Source organism: Hippocampus comes, unplaced genomic scaffold, assembly GCF_001891065.2.
Source record: "Hippocampus comes isolate QL1 unplaced genomic scaffold, H_comes_QL1_v1.1 scaffold139, whole genome shotgun sequence".
Taxonomy (NCBI): domain Eukaryota; kingdom Metazoa; phylum Chordata; class Actinopteri; order Syngnathiformes; family Syngnathidae; genus Hippocampus; species Hippocampus comes.
The window spans coordinates 386,157-410,876 of NW_017804829.1; the positions used below are offsets into that span (position 1 = coordinate 386,157).

The window sequence follows — 24,720 nt, forward strand, 5'->3', positions numbered from 1 at the left end:
GACAAACGCTGGCGTTACAATGAGATGGAACCTCGGGTTTGAAAGGAATATTTACAGTCAGCGGCACCAGTAGGGGTTTAGAATAACGAATGACCTGCTGTTACTTGAGTCACATTGCTTGAGTGGCTCCGAAAAATGGCGCGAGCACTGGCGTTTGGAGTGGGGCTGTGGGGGGCGAAACATCAAATCAAGGTAAAGTCAAGGTTGAGTTGCACTTTCATACCCGTCCCAATTTCACAGGCTTCACACATGTTGATCAAGTGCAGAGGTCCAATTTGTCTAATTTACCTTCTTGTCTCCGAAGATTTACGACTGACCGCCGGTGGCTCTTCGATCATGTGCCAACGCAGATAAAAACACACTACAAGTTAAATGAGAATTTTCTATTGAGGTACTTGGAGTAATGCAATTAAAGATGAGTTCTGCCGGACATTTTTATTGTTGTTGTTGATGTGCTGACAATTTCATTAGGGCCTTTTGTTGACTGGGCAGCAGTTTTATTCGTTGAAAATTTGCTCCTAAAGTGAAAAGATTGATTGAAAATGACATTGTTGTCATTTACCGGTATGTATGGAAGCGTGCGACTGCCATTGCGGAGTAAACATTTTAGTATTTGCTGGAATCTTTCAACATACTTGCACCTATGTTTAAAAGTATTTGTCGGCTAAATGTTAAAATCTTTACGTCCTCCCCTCCCCCTCCCATCTCTCCCTGCTGCAACGCACCTGATTCAAATGATCAAGGTCGTTATCTAGCTTCTGCAGACCTTACTCGTTATCTGATCACTTGAATCAGGTGTGTTGCAGCAGGGAGAGATGGAAAATTGACAGGACAGACGCCCTCGAGGAACAGGATCGAAGGTCTTCATTATACAGTATTCAATACATTTGAAAATGTAGTTAAGTACATGTAAATATTGTTGATTCATTTTTTTTTTTTATGATTTATTATTACATCAGCAGAGCCTGATTTCCATTTGGTCCACATTGCCATGTGGCATTATGGGAAATAAAAATGCCAAACGGAAATCATCCACGTCCCGACCTACTCTGGAACTGATTTGGGGATTCAACGTCATTAACGCTGCCATCACCGAATTTACTGTATGTGAGCAGCGAAAAGTTCTGAAATGCTCATACCCCGCATCATAGCTACATCAGCGATCACATGCCTTGCATGGTGAGGAATATTTTCAAAAACAATCCGTCATAAGTTCACGGCTGCATTTGTTGTCGCTTCGAACGTATATGAAATAAAGGCACGAAGAGCTGTATCACTCTTAGCGTCTTTGTTAACGACTGTCTACAAATTATGTAGAACGTGTGACACAAATCAACATGTATCAAATACAAATTCATTCCAACTGCCGTAGTAGTTGGCAGTGTTAGACCAGTACTTGCTGCAGCTCTAAGTATGATATCTGTTGTGGCGTCTTAGACAAGTGGCATCAATTTTCACAAAAATCAATGAAAACACCCTATCCAGCGCGGAAATAATTTGAAGTTCTTCATTGTTAAATATTGCTGCAGAATATTGTTGGACAATGTTTTGCAGAAGATGTATGAAGCAATTTAAAATATAAACAGGAGCTGTTGCTCAGAAACGCGGTCGATCTGTAATTGTTCCGTAGCCCAAAATCCTGTGCAATTTTGGTCCGAGTACGTCCCTGATCAACAGTCTCGGCTCGTTCATTTTGAACAGGTTGCACAAAGTAATTAGAACCATCACTTTAGTTTGACTTTTTTTTTTCTGTGGTCTTTTCCTTTTGTTTGAGCTGACTGTGAATGAAAGGATGATGATCCATATATTCCAGCTCTGAGCCTGAGCTCTATTTGGGTTCACTCAATTTATGAGACGCTTTCAATCCAACTCGCTCTCCCCGCACCTACCCAAACAACAAATCACGGTTGGGTTTTTTTTTCCTCCTTCCTAACTTCAATACTTTGGATAGTTAAAAAAAAACATTACTTTTATACTTTGTTTTATGAAAACAAAAGTGGAATTGACACGTCAACTTCTACTAGTCTTTTTTTGAATCCCAATATCGGTTCGTCTACTTGAGCAATGAACATGAATGACTTTTACACCTCTGCAAATATTTACCGAAGTGCAAATTATAATATTATTGACAGTGACGTATAATGACATAGTAAGGACTTATAATAATACACCCAATACGTACGGTCTGTGAAACTATAGAATTGTGTACAGTGTTATCACGTTAAATCCGCTTGGCCCTCTTCACTACACTGTGAAGGAAATAAGGATGATGCTAATATTTAGCAATACTGTCATCTTTTTTGCTGGTCTCTTTTTTTGAAATAATAGTTGCAAGATGAATTGGAAAATGCTCTTACTCGAGCAAAAACCACTTGGCGACGCCGCAGACACAAGTCGTGGCTCTTGCTCGCTACCTTACTTGTACCCAAGTCCACACGTGTGCACATAAAATAAAAGCACAACTTTCACAAGAAAACCACTTCATATTTTGTTTTATTTCTTCACGTTCACTGTGAGGACCAGTCAGAGACTATTGTGGGGTCGGATGTGTTGCCCGGGCCATACTTTGTCCATGTCTGCCCTAAAGTATAAACAGAAGTGTTTTTGCAAACACCGCCACGAAACACACAACTTGGATATTGATCCTCAAGTCCTTTTGGACAACCTCCCATCGTGCATGACCCCGACGCCTGCTACATATCCTGATACAGATTTGAACCTATTGGGTCCGGATGACCTCTTGATACGGAAGCATTACACATGTACATATAAAACGTGTATATATCTGACATTGGCAAGCACCCTGACAACATTCCGCGGATCTGTTGACAAAAGCTGCCAGAGGCCGGCACCCCTTCTCGACCTCCACATGCCTGTGTTGATCACAGCTATTCGCACCTTCTTTCGACGTTGCCCTCACTAAACTCTTTCACGAGCTGACTACTATCATGAGGGGAGGACGGCGGGGCTGCGTGCAAGCTCGGTGTGAGCTCACTCGCTTCCATGCCTCTGAGGTGTCCGTCTGGACGGAGCTGTGTGAGTATCAACACTCGGTGTTGAACAGCCGGGAAATGGGTGCTGACGCAGATACCTTCGGGGGGCTTTTTTCATTCTGTTAAATGAGTCATTGTGTAATCGGAGCAATGATTGGAAAAAATGTGGAAAAATCTCATCTTACTGACGTCCAAAACATGTGTACTCTTGATGAAACCTATTACATACTGAATGTAGCCCCCTCGTAGAGCACGACGGCGCACAGTGAGGCGCATGTTGCAGAGACAACGTGTCGACAAAAGTTTTGTGTTTTCACAGTCCGAAATGTTTAAGTTTTCTAATATATACAAATGGTTGGTAATGCACACAATCCCTGTTCCGATCCCAAATCAGCCAAAAAAGTGATGATTATAATCGTATTAATGGTTCAAATGAAAGTATGGTGCAACGTCATCTTCACACTGACATGTTGTCACACTTCAATAAACAGCACGTATATTGTTTTGACATCTTAACATTGTTCGCGAACATACAAATGCACCTGTGTGCATTTCATTTTATTTAAATGCTAAATGAAACCGTGTTTGTTTTGGGGTTTTTTGTTTTACACTTGCACAACTTGCACAACAAAAAAAACGTGTATAATATTGAGGGGGAAAACACAATCCATTTTTGGTTTACGGAGGTCTATAAGCTGTGTTTGACATTCTTGAAATACAATACAGTAAAGCCTTTCATTTGTCTTTGATTTTGACCAAAACATGTCTCTTAGGTTATTTGAAGAATACAAATGATCTTTGATGTTTACATAATAGTTGGCTCTTTGAAAACTATAAATTGTATTTGCCAAACGTGTCCGTTAGTTCAGTGATTCCCAAACAGTGCGCGTTGGCACTCTGGTGTGCTGTTCGGCGTGCCACGGGAAATGATCCGGGTTTAATTTGTCCAAAAATGGCTATTTATTAACTCGGAATACATTTTTCCTCCACTTATCTAGCTGTGCGATTAACATAGCGTGTAAGGCAGAACAGTTCAATGGTTTTCCATTTGTGAGTAGACTGATGTGAGCTTATCATTCATTTTGGTGGTGGTGCGAGATTTTTCCTCATTTGTTTCTTTCTTTATCCTTATAAAATGCATGCCTTGCCTCAATCAAGGTTGTGAAACTGTTTGATGAACCCAAATTTTCTCTGATGTTTACGAAGAAGTTCCTTGACGACTGCAATACTTTGGATGTTTCCAAAAATCGGTTAACTTGAAAAAACAAATTAGTATTTGTGGTTTACGAAAACATGTTTTTGTCCTTTGAAAAGTCAAAATTGCTTCAGTCAATTGAAACTTTAAAATAAAGCTGCTTTCACAATGAAAGAAAAAAGACAGCAACCCAAAAAGGTAATAACAGGCAGCAAATCCCCCTCCCCTCCCTGCAGTCTGTGACAAGCCATTCCCTAAGCCTGAGCCATCCCTACTCTTTCCCCACCGATTTATAGTCTAAAACGATCATTTAAAGACACGATGTAGCTGAGACCATGCGCCCCTCAGGATACCCCCATTCCGTTCACATGGTTTTTCGCCTTCATAAATGCATTAAATGGAGGAAGGAAAAAAAAAAAGAGCGCAGTTCCTGCTGTAGCTGTTTTTTTTTTTTAACAGTTTTGATTTGAAAGGCACAGCATCAAATAATTGTCGAATATAAGGCATACGAAAGGCATCCAAAGTCACCACACAGCTGGGGAAATTGATACCCTGTTCACCCTGCCGTCACAATCATGAATTCTAACACACATTTGTCTTCCTCCTCTGCATGAGGCGTAAAAAATGAAGCGTGGCTGAAAGGAAAGAAGAATTGAGATCGACTGTACTTGGCCACCACAGACCAAACTGATGCAGTTCGAGGCGTCTGCGCTCTATCACTGTTGCGTGAGGCCAGGCAGTTCACATCGTTTGGGATAATATTTGGAAGGTGTCCATTAGTCACAGTGTTATTTTAAAGGTTTCTCTGGACAAAGCTGATAAATTAGGAGACTCTAACATGCCCACGGAGGCCCCCCTTGTAATGTTTTACCGTGGCTTAAGTATTCCATTTTGGTAAATGTTTTTTTGTTCTTTATTCTTGTTCAGATTTGTCGTAAATGATTCCTAAATTATGCTCCGGAACCACACCGCTATCTCTACTGACTGTAGTTGCCTTCATATCTTTAGCCAACAACAACAACTTGGAACAACAATTGTACTGCATCATTGCAATTATCCAACGTAGAATTATCATTAGTCCCGTCTTTTTATATTTCCATCCAGCCCTTTTACACCATTTTTTCTGTTGAGTACAGGTGATGTGGGGCCTATCCAAAATGAGTTTGGGCTGGGGTAGATAATAGACTGGAGTTCAGATTCAAACCCAGGAAAGCTTGACATTGAGGCAGGCATGGGTATCATCATCGATTAATCGATCATCAAGAATTTGGGCTAATTGTTTGTTGATTGAGGAAATATTGTGGGCGGCCCAGTGGTCGAGTGGTTAGCGCATCGTCTCACAGTGCTGTGGTCGTGCGTTTGATCCCGGGGCCGCCCTTCCTGTGTGGAGTTTGCATGTTCTCCCCGTGCCTGCGTGGGTTTTCTCCGGGTACTCCGGTTTCCTCCCATATTCCAAAAATGTGCATGACAGGCTGATTGAACACTCTAAATTGTCCCTAGGTGTGATTGTGACCACGGATGGTTGTTCGTCTCTGTGTGCCCTGCGATTGAATGGCAATCAGTTCAGGGTGTCCCCCGCCTACTGCCCAAAGACAGCTCCGATTAGGCTCCAGCACCCCCCGCGACCCTTGTGAGGATAAAGCGGTTCAGAAAATGGATGGATGGAAATACAGGTATAGTCAAATGCTCTTCCCTGTCGAAAACATTTTTTTTTAGGTTTGTTTATATTGTACTGGTAGCTTTTGAGGTTAGTTCTCATAAGACGCACTTCCTCACTTGGAGGGGGCTCGCTTTGGAGGAGGCCATTTAGGAATCGGAACGACCCATGTGATAAGAGGCGTGATGAACGATAAGGCACAAATGGGAACCATCAAGCGTGTGGTGGGCCAGTGAGGTGGATTTGTAGAAGCGCGTCCGATTGGAGAAGGTGACAGATGTGCAAGCAAACCACTGCATTTGGTATTTGCTGCTTGGGACTTCACATGCCTTCAAAGAAGTCAATGTGTGTTAAAGCGTTGAAAGCTTCCTCAGTGCAATGACTCCTTGAGCTTCTTGTGTAATGAAGAAATATTCCTCCAGCTAATCTCCATTAATTGTCTAACTTCCTACGTGGGGGTGTTTGCGTGCTCTCAACAACCAGTTGAGGGCCTATTTATCTTTTCCTGCGGCAGCGTGCTCTCATAAATGCGGTGGCCCGGTTCTTTTTATCCAAATAAACATCGATCTCACTTTTAAGCAGGGAGCAATGCAAATATTTACACAATGTGACATTGCTTTTACAAAAGGCTCCCCGCAGACGATTAGAGAACATCGCATGCAGTGTTTTATTGTCACGTATGGAAGCAAGACCTTTGTAATTGCATCTGGTTGTTGGTGTCATTGGTTCTCGCAGATTTGTGTGGAAGCAGCGACAGTCACCTCATTACTGTCATGTTTTCAAATACAATAGGTTGACATATTCAAAGTCTCTTGCTCTTTGGAGAGTCTGCCCTTTTGAGAGACTTACATTTGATTTATTGGTTGGAAATCACTTTTGTCATTTGTGACGACACGTTTCCGTGACAGCGGAGACGATGACGACTTTACTTTTTCAGTGAATGTCTCCCTTGGTTTGGAAACGGTCTGAGTGTGACAAATGATGATCACATTTAACTGCAACCTCGAAATGACTTAATTCCTCACACTAATTAAACCCCAGCAATCTCCCTTTCCATTTGGGGATCTCAGTACTGCTCAGATACAAATTCGTTTATTCTCCAACCGTTTCTGATCCCAGCGCTAGATTAGTCGGCGGGCTGATAGCTCGTAGCATCTACTTCTGTGCATGTGGTGAACAGCATTCGGTGAAGGATAATGATGACAACAATTCAGTGGTTTATTGGCGCCTTTCAGGGCACTCAAGGACACCGTACAAACAGAGGGAAAGAAAAACGAGCAGTACAATAAAAATAATTGGACATAAAATATCAATCAAATTAGCAAGCGATTTGCACAAGAACGTGAGCAATGATAAATGACTGATGCCAGAGTGAGTGGGCCGTCAGGAATGGGTGTGATTTTTAAGTCTTGATCTGAAGAGGTTTAATAAGTCTGCATTGGGGATGTCCTGAGAATAATATGTGAGAGACAATTTTTTGTCATTTATCGCCTTTGATATGGATTAACCTTGAACCCTTTGGACAAAGATGAGACTGTTGACACATGGGCTCTGGATTTGCGGCAAGTAGAAGTCTGGCACGAGGCGCGGCTGCTGTATAGGACTCCATCTATTTTCTAATCCGCTTATCCTTGAGCGTTGTGCTGGAGCCTATCGGGCAGTAGGTGGGGGACACCCTGAACTGGTTGTCAGTCAATCGCAGGACAAACAAAGACGAACAACCGTTCATACTCACAACACAATCACATCGAGGGACAATTCGAGAGTAGGGGTGTCAAACTAATTTTTGTCGTGGGCCACATTTTAGTTGTCGTTTCCTTTGGAGGGCCGTTATGACTGAAACCAAATAAAAAAAGTCAATAATAACGGTTTATATATAAGTTCCTGTAAAGAGGGATTTGGTTTCAAGAAAATGCTTTCAATATGTCTCTTATTTATTACATTTGAGAATTTTAAATTTTGGTGGAGATTTTAGCAAGCGTTATGGAACTTTTTGCGGGCCACACAAAGTGACGTGGCGGGCCAGATCTGGCCCCTTGGCCTTGAGTTTGACACCCATGATCTATTAACCTGCCACGCATGTTTTTGGAATGCGTGAGGAAACCGAAGTATCCGGAGAAAACTCACGCAGGCACAGGGAGGAAATGCAAACTCCACAAAGGAAGGCCGGAGCCGAAATCAAACCCTGCACCTCTGCACTGTGAGTCTGACATGCTAACCAGTCGACCAGCGTGCCATCCTGCAGAGGACTCATTTTTGTTATTTCTGTAGATCCGTGGTGCAGCATGGCACATTTTAAACAGGCCGTTTTGCGCCACTGTGGGCGTGAACACAGCAGACTTCTTTCGCTGCCAATCAAAGCAGCTCCTTTCACTCCCTGCATACAAAGCGCACCGCATTGAAAACATACAAAAAGGAAGTGCACGCAGATCTCCATGGGTGGGTGAGATAAAGTTGATTTGTGCACTTGGGAGATACATTCCACCTTGATCAGATTTGTCCCCAAACCAACCGCCACACCCCACATAGCTGTGCCGCAAATTTTAAAAAATATATCATAAAGATGGTAATGATAACAATACTGCCAATATTTAATTCACCTAATTGATTTCTGCAATGATTCAAAGGCTGGATGCTTGCTGTTGTCACATGTTATGAAATACGATGACATCCTCCACACAGCTTCTAATCGTTCTGCCTCTTGGGTTAACGTGGCAATGACATTGATGTTATTCTCCTCCTTACAAGCCAGAATAGCATCCACCACGGTTATGAAACGGTTCCTTCTGGCAACAATTAAAATGAATTTGAGGGGATTCCTCTGTTTTGCTTGTGATCCAACAAGGTCTAGTCGGGTTCCTGTTAAGGTTAACCACACACGAGGCGACCGGACGTCATGCAGTCAGGAATGATGTTAACACCCACATTATGCACTCGCAACAAAAAAGGAGATTAAGTGTTAGCAGAGGCTATTAGTTTAGGTGACTGTGATGTTTATACACACAACAGGCACACATGTGAAGGGAAGTATCTGTGATTGTGTTAATAATTTGAATTCAATTTCTTTTTTTTTTTGCATCAAATAATTGTCGAATATAAGGCATACGAAAGGCATCCAAAGTCACCACACAGCTGGGGAAATTGATACCCTGTTCACCCTGCCGTCACAATCATGAATTCTAACACACATTTGTCTTCCTCCTCTGCATGAGGCGTAAAAAATGAAGCGTGGCTGAAAGGAAAGAAGAATTGAGATCGACTGTACTTGGCCACCACAGACCAAACTGATGCAGTTCGAGGCGTCTGCGCTCTATCACTGTTGCGTGAGGCCAGGCAGTTCACATCGTTTGGGATAATATTTGGAAGGTGTCCATTAGTCACAGTGTTATTTTAAAGGTTTCTCTGGACAAAGCTGATAAATTAGGAGACTCTAACATGCCCACGGAGGCCCCCCTTGTAATGTTTTACCGTGGCTTAAGTATTCCATTTTGGTAAATGTTTTTTTGTTCTTTATTCTTGTTCAGATTTGTCGTAAATGATTCCTAAATTATGCTCCGGAACCACACCGCTATCTCTACTGACTGTAGTTGCCTTCATATCTTTAGCCAACAACAACAACTTGGAACAACAATTGTACTGCATCATTGCAATTATCCAACGTAGAATTATCATTAGTCCCGTCTTTTTATATTTCCATCCAGCCCTTTTACACCATTTTTTCTGTTGAGTACAGGTGATGTGGGGCCTATCCAAAATGAGTTTGGGCTGGGGTAGATAATAGACTGGAGTTCAGATTCAAACCCAGGAAAGCTTGACATTGAGGCAGGCATGGGTATCATCATCGATTAATCGATCATCAAGAATTTGGGCTAATTGTTTGTTGATTGAGGAAATATTGTGGGCGGCCCAGTGGTCGAGTGGTTAGCGCATCGTCTCACAGTGCTGTGGTCGTGCGTTTGATCCCGGGGCCGCCCTTCCTGTGTGGAGTTTGCATGTTCTCCCCGTGCCTGCGTGGGTTTTCTCCGGGTACTCCGGTTTCCTCCCATATTCCAAAAATGTGCATGACAGGCTGATTGAACACTCTAAATTGTCCCTAGGTGTGATTGTGACCACGGATGGTTGTTCGTCTCTGTGTGCCCTGCGATTGAATGGCAATCAGTTCAGGGTGTCCCCCGCCTACTGCCCAAAGACAGCTCCGATTAGGCTCCAGCACCCCCCGCGACCCTTGTGAGGATAAAGCGGTTCAGAAAATGGATGGATGGAAATACAGGTATAGTCAAATGCTCTTCCCTGTCGAAAACATTTTTTTTTAGGTTTGTTTATATTGTACTGGTAGCTTTTGAGGTTAGTTCTCATAAGACGCACTTCCTCACTTGGAGGGGGCTCGCTTTGGAGGAGGCCATTTAGGAATCGGAACGACCCATGTGATAAGAGGCGTGATGAACGATAAGGCACAAATGGGAACCATCAAGCGTGTGGTGGGCCAGTGAGGTGGATTTGTAGAAGCGCGTCCGATTGGAGAAGGTGACAGATGTGCAAGCAAACCACTGCATTTGGTATTTGCTGCTTGGGACTTCACATGCCTTCAAAGAAGTCAATGTGTGTTAAAGCGTTGAAAGCTTCCTCAGTGCAATGACTCCTTGAGCTTCTTGTGTAATGAAGAAATATTCCTCCAGCTAATCTCCATTAATTGTCTAACTTCCTACGTGGGGGTGTTTGCGTGCTCTCAACAACCAGTTGAGGGCCTATTTATCTTTTCCTGCGGCAGCGTGCTCTCATAAATGCGGTGGCCCGGTTCTTTTTATCCAAATAAACATCGATCTCACTTTTAAGCAGGGAGCAATGCAAATATTTACACAATGTGACATTGCTTTTACAAAAGGCTCCCCGCAGACGATTAGAGAACATCGCATGCAGTGTTTTATTGTCACGTATGGAAGCAAGACCTTTGTAATTGCATCTGGTTGTTGGTGTCATTGGTTCTCGCAGATTTGTGTGGAAGCAGCGACAGTCACCTCATTACTGTCATGTTTTCAAATACAATAGGTTGACATATTCAAAGTCTCTTGCTCTTTGGAGAGTCTGCCCTTTTGAGAGACTTACATTTGATTTATTGGTTGGAAATCACTTTTGTCATTTGTGACGACACGTTTCCGTGACAGCGGAGACGATGACGACTTTACTTTTTCAGTGAATGTCTCCCTTGGTTTGGAAACGGTCTGAGTGTGACAAATGATGATCACATTTAACTGCAACCTCGAAATGACTTAATTCCTCACACTAATTAAACCCCAGCAATCTCCCTTTCCATTTGGGGATCTCAGTACTGCTCAGATACAAATTCGTTTATTCTCCAACCGTTTCTGATCCCAGCGCTAGATTAGTCGGCGGGCTGATAGCTCGTAGCATCTACTTCTGTGCATGTGGTGAACAGCATTCGGTGAAGGATAATGATGACAACAATTCAGTGGTTTATTGGCGCCTTTCAGGGCACTCAAGGACACCGTACAAACAGAGGGAAAGAAAAACGAGCAGTACAATAAAAATAATTGGACATAAAATATCAATCAAATTAGCAAGCGATTTGCACAAGAACGTGAGCAATGATAAATGACTGATGCCAGAGTGAGTGGGCCGTCAGGAATGGGTGTGATTTTTAAGTCTTGATCTGAAGAGGTTTAATAAGTCTGCATTGGGGATGTCCTGAGAATAATATGTGAGAGACAATTTTTCGTCATTTATCGCCTTTGATATGGATTAACCTTGAACCCTTTGGACAAAGATGAGACTGTTGACACATGGGCTCTGGATTTGCGGCAAGTAGAAGTCTGGCACGAGGCGCGGCTGCTGTATAGGACTCCATCTATTTTCTAATCCGCTTATCCTTGAGCGTTGTGCTGGAGCCTATCGGGCAGTAGGTGGGGGACACCCTGAACTGGTTGTCAGTCAATCGCAGGACAAACAAAGACGAACAACCGTTCATACTCACAACACAATCACATCGAGGGACAATTCGAGAGTAGGGGTGTCAAACTAATTTTTGTCGTGGGCCACATTTTAGTTGTCGTTTCCTTTGGAGGGCCGTTATGACTGAAACCAAATAAAAAAAGTCAATAATAACGGTTTATATATAAGTTCCTGTAAAGAGGGATTTGGTTTCAAGAAAATGCTTTCAATATGTCTCTTATTTATTACATTTGAGAATTTTAAATTTTGGTGGAGATTTTAGCAAGCGTTATGGAACTTTTTGCGGGCCACACAAAGTGACGTGGCGGGCCAGATCTGGCCCCTTGGCCTTGAGTTTGACACCCATGATCTATTAACCTGCCACGCATGTTTTTGGAATGCGTGAGGAAACCGAAGTATCCGGAGAAAACTCACGCAGGCACAGGGAGGAAATGCAAACTCCACAAAGGAAGGCCGGAGCCGAAATCAAACCCTGCACCTCTGCACTGTGAGTCTGACATGCTAACCAGTCGACCAGCGTGCCATCCTGCAGAGGACTCATTTTTGTTATTTCTGTAGATCCGTGGTGCAGCATGGCACATTTTAAACAGGCCGTTTTGCGCCACTGTGGGCGTGAACACAGCAGACTTCTTTCGCTGCCAATCAAAGCAGCTCCTTTCACTCCCTGCATACAAAGCGCACCGCATTGAAAACATACAAAAAGGAAGTGCACGCAGATCTCCATGGGTGGGTGAGATAAAGTTGATTTGTGCACTTGGGAGATACATTCCACCTTGATCAGATTTGTCCCCAAACCAACCGCCACACCCCACATAGCTGTGCCGCAAATTTTAAAAAATATATCATAAAGATGGTAATGATAACAATACTGCCAATATTTAATTCACCTAATTGATTTCTGCAATGATTCAAAGGCTGGATGCTTGCTGTTGTCACATGTTATGAAATACGATGACATCCTCCACACAGCTTCTAATCGTTCTGCCTCTTGGGTTAACGTGGCAATGACATTGATGTTATTCTCCTCCTTACAAGCCAGAATAGCATCCACCACGGTTATGAAACGGTTCCTTCTGGCAACAATTAAAATGAATTTGAGGGGATTCCTCTGTTTTGCTTGTGATCCAACAAGGTCTAGTCGGGTTCCTGTTAAGGTTAACCACACACGAGGCGACCGGACGTCATGCAGTCAGGAATGATGTTAACACCCACATTATGCACTCGCAACAAAAAAGGAGATTAAGTGTTAGCAGAGGCTATTAGTTTAGGTGACTGTGATGTTTATACACACAACAGGCACACATGTGAAGGGAAGTATCTGTGATTGTGTTCATAAGTTGAATTCAATTTCTTTTTTTTTTTAATTGAAACGTCTGTTGTGTGTTGTGGTAAACAATTCTAAACGTGTGTTCTTTTGGAATGCCTTTCTAAGTGTGTAGGTAGTATTCAGCAGGTGAAAGCACTGATTACTGTATCTCAAGCTGTTTTTCTACCTGTGAGCTGGGTCACACATTTGACACCTCTGGTCGTGTCACCATGTGTCGCCAACGTGAGCTGAGAGAAAATCATCAGTGAGTGCAACTTGGCCAATTGGACTGTTGACCTGATTCAGAAAGATTGCAACTATGGATTGAGTATCTGAGGAGGTGTCTTGGGGGGGGGGGGGGGGGGGGGGGGGGGGGGTGTTGCTTCCTGTCAGCGACAGATGAAGAGTCATGGAAACTTTCCAGGAACGTGGGCACACTTTAAAGTAGCAGAGTATGGTACTCGTAGCTATCAGTAGTTTACACTCATTTGCATGCTCCTGATGTTCACATATTGTGTTCCCCTGTCATGTACCGTATTTTCCGCCTATAAGGCACACCTAGAAGCATTAAATTTTCTCAAAAGTCAACTGTGCGCGTTATAATCTGATGCGCCTTATAAAAGTATGGATCTATATTCTAATTTCTTGGACGTAGTATTTGAAATGTTCTGCAAAGCGCTTTGTAACAGCTGCAGTGGTTGTGAAAACTCTATATAAATAAATCTAAATAAATAAAATTGTATTGTATTCCCTTTAGCGCAGCGCCATCTAGTGGATGCAAAATACAACCGCAGCCACTATTGGAGCGTCTTTTCTATGCGCCTTACAATGAGGTGCGCCCTGTATTTAAAAACTGTTTTAAAATTGGCCATTCATTGAAGGTACGCCTTATACTGCGAAGCGCCTTATAGTGCGGAAAATATGGTAGCTAAACGATGACCAAAATGAAAGAAACAGCTCAGTCTGATGCCATCCAGTTATACACCAATGCAAGTTACAATAACATCCAAATTGTAAAATTGATACTTCTGGTGTCAATCAAAACTGAACATTATTGACAAAATATTTCTTCTATTAAGCATCAATAAATTATGCGGGTTGAATTCATGTTGTCGGCAGTGATCGTGCATATCAATATAATATTGTATAACTATTCTATGTGACCTAAAAATAACTACAAAGTTAATTACAGCTTCATTGGCATACATAATACTAATAAATTAGATCATTTCTACTTAGGATGGGTCATTGAAGGGCTGACATTTCCAGATAGAAACGGATGTTCACATTAACTGTGCCAAAATCCACAATGGTAATTCTGAAAAGGAAGGTAAAGAAAGATGACTGTTTTCAGGATTGTGATAAAACAGGCATTGCAGCACGTAATATAATACACAGCTTGCCACCAGAAATTAGATAATTAGGACAGAAAGTGCCAAAATCTGCAGAGAATAGAGAATGCGCGTTTGAATCTATATGGTCCTTATGCCCAATGCGCTTACCGCTCCTTTTGTTTTGAATTGGTACTGGATACTTAAAATTTAAAGTAAAGGGCGAATACACGAGGGCATACAGTAAATATCGTGGTATTGGATTTTGCCAACACTTGACATGTACAACCATGTGTAAAAACAAAACAGACATTTTAGCAAGCCATAAAAGCAATACCTAAATGTGTTTTGCAATTGAAATTTATACTTTTGCACGAAGTGAAGTGTGTACACAGCAGGAGTCACTCTGTGCAATAACAACAAACCTGAAGGTGGGCAAGCCTTTAAGTGCACACGGCGGTCCTCGAAACGCACTGCATGTTAAATGTAAATATCATCTAACCATTTTCGATGGCGCATATCCTGCTCAGCGGCACGAGGAGCTGGAGCTTAGGCCAGCTGACTTCAAGTGAAAGGAACCGAAGCGCCTTATAGTGCGGAAAATATGGTAGCTAAACGATGACCAAAATGAAAGAAACAGCTCAGTCTGATGCCATCCAGTTATACACCAATGCAAGTTACAATAACATCCAAATTGTAAAATTGATACTTCTGGTGTCAATCAAAACTGAACATTATTGACAAAATATTTCTTCTATTAAGCATCAATAAATTATGCGGGTTGAATTCATGTTGTCGGCAGTGATCGTGCATATCAATATAATATTGTATAACTATTCTATGTGACCTAAAAATAACTACAAAGTTAATTACAGCTTCATTGGCATACATAATACTAATAAATTAGATCATTTCTACTTAGGATGGGTCATTGAAGGGCTGACATTTCCAGATAGAAACGGATGTTCACATTAACTGTGCCAAAATCCACAATGGTAATTCTGAAAAGGGAGGTAAAGAAAGATGACTGTTTTCAGGATTGTGATAAAACAGGCATTGCAGCACGTAATATAATACACAGCTTGCCACCAGAAATTAGATAATTAGGACAGAAAGTGCCAAAATCTGCAGAGAATAGAGAATGCGCGTTTGAATCTATATGGTCCTTATGCCCAATGCGCTTACCGCTCCTTTTGTTTTGAATTGGTACTGGATACTTAAAATTTAAAGTAAAGGGCGAATACACGAGGGCATACAGTAAATATCGTGGTATTGGATTTTGCCAACACTTGACATGTACAACCATGTGTAAAAACAAAACAGACATTTTAGCAAGCCATAAAAGCAATACCTAAATGTGTTTTGCAATTGAAATTTATACTTTTGCACGAAGTGAAGTGTGTACACAGCAGGAGTCACTCTGTGCAATAACAACAAACCTGAAGGTGGGCAAGCCTTTAAGTGCACACGGCGGTCCTCGAAACGCACTGCATGTTAAATGTAAATATCATCTAACCATTTTCGATGGCGCATATCCTGCTCAGCGGCACGAGGAGCTGGAGCTTAGGCCAGCTGACTTCAAGTGAAAGGTGGTCAACACCCAAGTCTGGTCACCAGTCAATCACAAGGCACATACGGTACGGAGACAGACAACCACACACACACACACACACACACACACACACACACACACACACACACACACACACAGTCACACTTTCCCTGAATGGGAAATGAACCCACACCGCCTGCAGTGAAGTCGGGCGAGGGAATCGCCACAACACCATCACTGTCAAAATACATTTGAAATAACTTAGCTGAGTCGACAACACTGAGTTGAATTCCATTTTCGTTTCTCAAATTGATATTATGCTGTAATTATTACCCATTCTATTCAATAGAATACATTTTTTTTAAAATGACAAAAGACCTTGCAGGTCCCAGAATACTTCACGAGAGCACAGTAGAGCAAGCAGCAATGGATAAACATTTTTGCTTTGGATTGGCTTTTTTGCATCACCTTTTCCGAGATGAAGGAGCAGCCTCAGCGAGGGGTGTGAAGAGCTGAAAATACACCAGGAGTTGAATGACGTAAGTAGACTCACCTTTTATAGCTGGAAGACTCCAGTGATAACATGCACATCTTAACCTGTTGTGTTTAGTTGCTTTTATGTTTTGCGTGTCTTTTTCCATTTGTGTGACAGCTAAAAATGTTAAAAAGTGAGCTGCGTGAAGTCTGACCAAAATCATATTTGCATTAATTAGAGTACACCTAAGTTTTATTGTTTTGCTTGTATGACAGTCAAGAATGTTGAATTGTTACTTTTACCTGTAGCCTAAAGTTTGAAAAATAATGTTTTCTGAAGGTGATAGTTTGCCCTGAACATATTAAAATTACATCATTACCATGATTGCCAATTGGTAAAATTCTTTAGCAGTCAACCTGTGTGCCAAAATGGATCGTTTTGGACAACACAATCGGGGCTTAAAACAAGTGCTACTGTATTTATTTTTGATTTATTGCTCTTGTTCAGTAGCATAACATTTTAATGCTTCTGGAAACTACCTTTCTAAAGCTCCGCTGGGTTTGTCCTTCTCTTTACTGTTTTATTTTCAAGTGCTCAAATGCTGTGGACAAAGATAATTAAAAACATAATTCAGACTTTTACACCCTACTGTGTCTGCTTTGTGAGATAGATAGACAGACACCTAGCTAGCTGATAGATGGACAGCTAGCTAGACAGAGAGAGAGAAAGAGAGAGTGTGGGAGGTGTGTCAGAAAAATTCCAGGAATGGTGACAAAAGATGGACTGCATTTTAAACCCAAACTGCAATTGAGTTTGCCTCTTCAACATCAGCCCAACAATCAAACCAGCATTTCTTCAAAGTGCTCCTGCAGCGTTTGGTTTGTTCGAGAAGATGAAAGAGTCGTGGAAGGAAAACTCCTGCCTGCTCACAATGCCTTGAGCATCCCACAGTTCCTAATGGGAAAATAACATGGTGGCGTTGGAGTAACCTCCTTACTTGCACAACCTGCATCGCCCTGATTTTTTTTTACCCCCCTCCTCTTTCCCAAGATGAAGGAGGTCTTTCAGGGGAAAAATTTCAAAGATGTGGACGACATCGAAATTGTTGACGATCAAAGATTGTCTGAGCACATCTATTGTGTTAAGGCAGCAAAAAGTTAATGGTCTTTTGAAGAGGTTTTTCAATTATTTATGTTGCCTGCTGCCTTTTCACCTGCCAATAGTTGTATTTTCCCACACACAAGGCTTCTCTGACCCCAGTGTCAATCGAGGTTGACAAAACATGCTTGGGGTGTGTTGGGATCGTACACCAGCTTACACAGCATCCTCGCTTACTCATTTATAAAATGTTATTGCAGAGATTTGATCACTTTCTGCTTGACAGCACGGTCCAATAGCCGAATGTCCTCAGCCTGGAATGAAGCCCAAGAGATTTTATATAGAGCTGTTGGACATAACATCGATGTTCATTTCCATTGCATGAAACAGTCTTGTGTGGTCAAAAATGACTCCCTTCGGAAAATGGCAATTTGCTGAACCCAGTGGCCTTCGTAAAAAGCATCAGAGGATAAAAAATGGTTAGCCACTATATTAGGTCAGTGGAGTGATGAGCCGTAGCAAGTTCACATTGAGGGGTTGTGTGTGTGGGGAAAAAAGCTTGTAGCTTTTCCAAGTCTATGGATGTTTTTTGTGAACTTATGTACGTCACAAAACGTGTCCACACAATTTTGGTGTGCTTTTTGAAATAACGTGCGAAGTTGAGCTGTGCGATAATTCAACATCAATATGTATCGTGATCGATATCAATAGAAAATATCTGCGATAAAATTTTCAATACAAGAAAATCACAACATCAAAAAAATGTCCAGTTTCCCCTTGGCACGGCTCTCTCCGGCGCGTTCGGAATTACTCTCCGAGCGTGCATGGTAACTCCAACCATTTTGAAACTCAGTGCAGTGCTCAAATTTGCCTTTCGGTTGTTCAGCGTGTCCCCCAAAAGAGAGTGCCAGTACCTGTACTAGGTGCTCCGAGTGGATCTTAGGTTTACTGTTTTGTGCTGTCTACTGTATTCATGATTAATTTCTTGTTTTATTGTTGTAAATATGATATTTGCTCAATGTACAGCACTTTGTGTGCAGCAATGGTTGTTTTAAAGTGCTGTATAAATACAGTGGAGTTGAGTGGGGGGCAGGTGAAACGAATACCGTATTTTCCGCACTATAAGGCACTTTGGATTGCAAGGCGTACCTTCAATGATTGGCCTATTTTAAAACTGTTTATATATAAGGCGCACCGCATTATAAGGCGCACAGAATAGAAGCTACAATAGTGGCTGTGGTTTCGTTATCCATCCACTAGATGGAGCTACACTAAAGGAATACAATACAGCTTTATTTATATCACACTTTCACAACCGCTGCAGCTGTAACAAAGCGCTTTCCAGGACATTTAAAATACTACGTCCAAGAAATCTGAATATTGATCCATATATAAGACGCATTGGATTATGAGGCACACTGTCGGCTTTTGAGAAAACCGAATGCTTTTAGATGCGCCTTATAGTGCGGAAAATACGGTACCTCTCCGAACACACTCGCTCTCAGGGTAGTGCATGAGTGTCAGAATCAATTTCCAAACACAGCCCGAGTCACAAGCTAACAAGTAAAATATGAACGGAGTATGGCAATAATGAGCCCACAAAAAAATAATCATAATAAATTATTCCGAAGGTGATGGGTCGATAGTAATGCATGGACTACAAGAGAGTATTAGTTCACGTCACTTAGAGTATATGAAAGAAGGTTCATATGACTATCAAGGGTACTAGCATACTACTTTGGGGTACTCCGGCAAATAAGATTTTTACAGTGCTCTGGAGGAGGATGAACTTTGCACATTTAACTAAATTACAATGCATACAAAAACAGTTTTGTTTTGTTTTGGGTAATTTTGAATAGGTTTTAAAAAATTGATAATTCTCAATATTAGCTCATATGAAATACTTACATTTTGGAACTTTTTTTCAGCCATTTTGCCCAGCTCTACCATTTTGTGCATCGAGGCATACTATTCTGACAAATGTTTGTTGAATTCCGAATCACACATTTACATTTGACTTTTGTTTTAATTGTACTTCTCTGTATGGTTTGGTATACCAACATTCAAGAGTAGCTATTCACCGTTTCAATTTATGTGCTCATTGTCCTGCCTACCATTTGTATGAGAGGAAAACAACAGCAATCACAGATAAAAATGACACTTGAAGAGCAAAAAAAAAAACCCACTGGAGTAGCAAACCCGAAACAGATGACAGTGATGGAAAGCACCCTCGACGAACCATTTGGCAACGCTCCTGCAAGTTAATGTCCCATCTCTTGCCCTCTCGCCTCATCCCAAGGCTCCAGCTGGGTGACAAAGCCCCCACAGAACAAGTCACCTCATCGTTACTTCCTCACTTATCCCAAATCTAGTTGGGCTACTGAGTCGATGTCAAGGGTGTGCACTGGAAACAATATCAGGGAAATTGGAGCAATCATTTCGACACAGATTCAACATGTACCAAGGGTACACAATGGCCTTGAGAAGGGCCTTGTTTGTTTTGCTCGAAAGATTGCAAAATGCGATGTGAGCCAGAGAGTGGTATCTACTGTAAATAAAACGCATTTACATAGCATGTAAAAATATGCAGCATGTTATTGGTAGTAAGCCTCCGGTTAATTCCCTGAAGCCATCGGAAGACGCGACGACGTTAAGGCTTTTATCGAATAAAGGATTAAGTGTAATGTAGGCTGACATGAGCTCATGTCCATTGCGCTGCATTTTTTTATAGGGGCCGTTTAATTAATGTCTCAATGATTAATTCAACAATCTTGCTGGACAAATTTGAGCATAGCTGCAATATGAAAGTGTCCAGCACATTGCTGATCCGAATTAGGCCTTGGCAGGGGTCTGTGCTCCACTGGGAGTTATTTTTGTTAGTTACTTAACTGATTTCCCTAAAATGTTAAGGAGGGACTGGGAAGGAACAAAGTCAAAGAGTCAGATTGTTATTATCTTAGGCTAACAACACAGTATTTGAAGTATAGATTTTGAAAATGGATAGCTATGGATCCATTGGTGCTTAATTGTATTGCCACTTCAAGCTTTGACAATTTGGAGTTCAAAACATGCCTCTGAAGTCGCATCAAAATTTTGGTTGGAGGTCTGACTTTTGACATGCGATGTCATGTGAGGCGCCAGCTGAGTGAGGACTTGGAATGAAGGAGACTATGTATAAAGTGTCACTAACGGAACGAGAAAAAGGGGCTGCTCCACAGTGAGCTGTCTTTCAGTGGTGAGACTCGCCTCTCAGACACAGGACGGTTGTGCGGATGAAAGATTTTTCTGATTGACGTGTACACAAATCATTGTTTCCGTCGGTATTCTATTTTTTACATCTGAATTCAAGTTAAGAATGCTAACATGTTTACTTGCACATTGCTTAAGGCCTGGTACACGCATAAAGACAGTCAGGCTGTTTTTGTCCCGATTTTGCTGCTTTCCGACCAAGGACGTCAAACCCCCTAAATTGCTCTATGGGGCCTGTCTACCACCCTCAGACAGCTGAGATAGGCTCCAGCACGTACGCAACCCTCGTGAGGATAAGCAGTTCAGAAAATGGATGATGGATGTCCTATAAGATTATCTTTTGGACTCAGGTGTGAGTGAATTTGCCCCAATAATCGGGTCCGAAAGTAGTCAGGGCTAACACGCTTAAATGTTAGTGTTCAATATGTGTAACCAAAAATCTTTTTGTGCGGGGAAAGCTGACGACTCTCAAATCATTCGATGCCATGAAGTGTAACGTGAACGGAATGTAGTCAGTCAAAGAACGAAATGAAACAAAATTTGCCCTACCTGATGTTTTTTTTGTATGAAAATAAGTTCCCTAGATAGCAAGAAGTATTTTCCAAAGCAAGTCTTTTGTTGCCAACATTGCCATCTTACAACGGTCTTGCCTCCGGTCATCTTTGGAAGCAATTATCAACACATACCCGGAAATGTCTGCTTGTTTTCATGTTTGTGAAATCAAGCAAGAGCCCTGCCTTGGCGTTTGAGAGTCTTCATAAAAGTGGTGTTCTGTGTCGAGTTTATTGGAGAACATGACGCACAAGCCAACGAAAACGGTGAAATAGCTTTTTTTTTTCCATATATGTTGATATGTGGTGTCTGTCACAGATTTAAAAAAATAATAAGATTTGAAAAATTCTTAAGTGTGTACCGGTCTTTAGAGTAATGTAATTGTAATTTGTAAATATAGTGAAAACGCCAGGCGGCAAAAGTACTCACACACTGTACTAAAAGTGCTGTAACTCTGGTAAAAGTAGAAGTACTGTACTGATTCAACTCATTTACTTATGTAAAAATATTAAAGCATAACTCTCAACGGTTTTTAAGCGCATTTTTTAAATAAAGGTTAGACAGTGCCTATTCAATTCATACCAACTGCTCTGAACACAAAATATAGGTTCCATCCATCCATTTTCCGATCCGCTTTATCCTCACAAGAGTCGCGGGGTGTGCTGGAGCCTATCCCAGCTGTCTTCTGGCAGTAGGCGGGGCAACCCTGAACCGGTTGCCAGCCAATCGCAGGGCACACAGAGACAAACAACCATCCACGCTCCTGCTCACACATCGGGGCAATTTGGAGTGTTCAATCAGCCTGCCAATGCGTGTTTTTGGAATGTGGGAGGAAACCGGAGTACCCAGAGAAAACCCTCGCAGACCCAGGAAGAACATGCAAACTCCACACAGGAAGGCCAGAGCCGGGATCGAACCCACAACCTCTGCACTGTGAGGTCGATGCGCTCACCACGCACCACCGGGCTGCCAAATACAGTTTGCTTGATTTATTAACTTGGAATAATCGGTTGCCCTGGCAACATCTCAAGTCGTGTAAGTAAAACAAAACAACAAAACAAAATGCTAAACGGAATCAACATGTATGAGCAAATGAAAATCTTGTCGTTAACTTTAGTGGTCAAAGAACCAAATAACCAACATGACAAACCCACGTCAAATTAATCCATAACAAAGCACGCGTAGCCAGATAATTAAAATGTCACGCGGCATGACCCACCTGGAGCACCGTCTTCATGGTGACAGGGGCCACGGTGGCGGTGCAGATGTTCTCGTCCTGGCGCGTCTCCTGGCCCATGATGAAAAGCATCGGCGTGGACAGCGCGAAGGAGGCGAGCCACATGCCGCTGATCAGCTTCTTGGTGCGGCTACGGGACATGATGCTCTTGGCTTTGAACGGGTGGCAGATGGCCATGTAGCGCTCCACGCTCAGCGAGGCGATGTTGAAAGCGGTGGCGTACGAGCAGCTGTCGCGCAGGTAGTAGTAGCCTCGGCACACCGCGTCCCCGAACACCCACGGGTGGTGGAACCAGATGAAGTTGTACAGCTCGATGGGCATGGAGAGCACGAGGATGAGCAGGTCGGACACGGCCAGGCTGGCCAGGTGGTAGTGGACGGTGCTCTGCAAGTTCTGCAGACTCTTTTTGCTCAGGAGGGTGTACAAGGTGATGGAGTTGCCCAACGAACCCACAGCGAACAGAAGCAGGTAGATGATGGTCACGATCACTTTGGAATAAATGTCCGTGTTCACTTCCAAGTCTTCCCTCTCCTCCGGATCGAGGTCGGCGGTGCTATTGTAGAAGAGAGAATGATTCCATAAAAATATGTGCGCCAGGGCGCCGCGGTGCGTTAAGTTGAAATCCATGTCTCGCCCTTTTGCGCATGCAAGAATCTCTAACTGAGCTTGTTCTTGAAACTAGGCGATAACCGAGAACAGTTGACACACATATCAGAGGACGCGGTCCGGTGTGGGGAGGACAGAGTAGAGCAGCGTTTATATTTTGCACCCAGGAGGCGTGCACCGCGCAATTGGGCGCTGCTGTGATGACGCAAGGGTGGAGTCTTAGTATTTGCACTTCTTTCCCATTCAGTTCAAACTTCTTCACAATGCAGAATTAATAATAATCACAAAAAACTTTTTTTTTGTTATGCCCACCCTCAATGTAAATGGCAAACTATATTTTCTTTAAAATATATTGAATCATGAACAGCCTACAGCAATGACAAAGATTATATAGAATTAGGGGGGGGGGGTTAAGTAGTAAAATGCTGCATTATACAAATGAAGAAAAGGGAAGTTTATTGCAATAATAAACATATGAGCTGAGGTGGTACATGGCTGTGCAACATCTTCAGGGGCGGAAATTTCTGCCCAAATATTTGAGTGATCTGATCTTGCTAACAAATACAATATCAGTTTGATAGGAAACATGCTTGGACTGAATATGTAAATTAATATGTAGTTAGATGTTACTAGCTCAACTATCAATACAGGAATAATATCAATAAAGAGGAAAATGGAGGACTCGCATACTAACATTATTTTTCATCCAAGCACAACTTTTATTTCAACCGAAACACAAATATACATTTTATTTGAGGGTGGCAGGGTGGTCAACTGGTTAGCATATCTGCTTCACAGTGCAGGGGTGCAGGGTTTGATTCCGGCTCCGGCCTTCCTTTGTGGAGTTGGCATTTTTCTCCCTGTGTTTGCGTAGGTTTCCATTTCCTCCCACATTCCAAAAACATGCGTGGCAGGTTAATGAAACACTCTAAATTGTCCCTAGATGTGACTGTGAGCACAAATGGTTGTTTGTCTACGTGTGCCCTGCGATTGGCTGCCAACCATTTCGGATGTACCGCGCCTACTGCCCAAAGACAACTGGCCTCGGCTCTGGCACGCCCGCGACCCTCGTGAGGAAAAGCACATTAGAAAATGGATGGATGGATGGATGAATTTTATTTGAACAAGCATGCTAGCAAGCGGCTAATCATGTTTTTTTTCTTGTGAGAGGGTATCCGAAGTGTATTACATTTTTCAAAAACACGTAAACATGAATGTATCATCCTTTAGGACCACTGATTATATCTGAAATTAACATCCTGCTGAGATGCTTATTTTTGTAGGCAATTATCTTCGCCAGAAGCTTGTAAAACACAGACTAATAAAGGTTTTCTTATCTTATCTTATCTTATAAGAGGTTATGGACGGCTAACTTAGTCTTTGTCATGATCATGTTCTGTTAGTGTCCAGTAGGTGGCAGAGGCGGTCTCGGTTTTCCTGCTGCACACCTGTTTTTTTTTGTTTTGTTTTGTTTTTTTTTCTTCTCCTGCCTTTGCTTGTGT

At 42.2% G+C, this 24,720-nt stretch overlaps 1 protein-coding gene and 1 long non-coding RNA gene across 4 annotated transcripts in view; one reads left to right on the forward strand and one right to left on the reverse strand.

Annotated features, from left to right (window-relative positions):
* Positions 1-23,337, reverse strand: part of ntsr1 (neurotensin receptor 1 (high affinity)) — a 28,250-nt gene extending 4,913 nt beyond the window's left edge. For both annotated transcript variants that reach the window (XM_019867024.1, XM_019867018.1), the window contains exon 1: positions 22,595-23,337. In XM_019867024.1, the coding sequence (XP_019722583.1) occupies positions 22,595-23,239 (645 nt within the window). In that variant the 5' untranslated portion in view covers positions 23,240-23,337. The remainder of the gene's footprint in view (positions 1-22,594) is intronic.
* Positions 1-24,720, forward strand: part of LOC109514176 (uncharacterized) — a 68,487-nt gene that overhangs the window by 36,423 nt on the left and 7,344 nt on the right. The gene's annotated exons all lie outside the window — the stretch shown is intronic.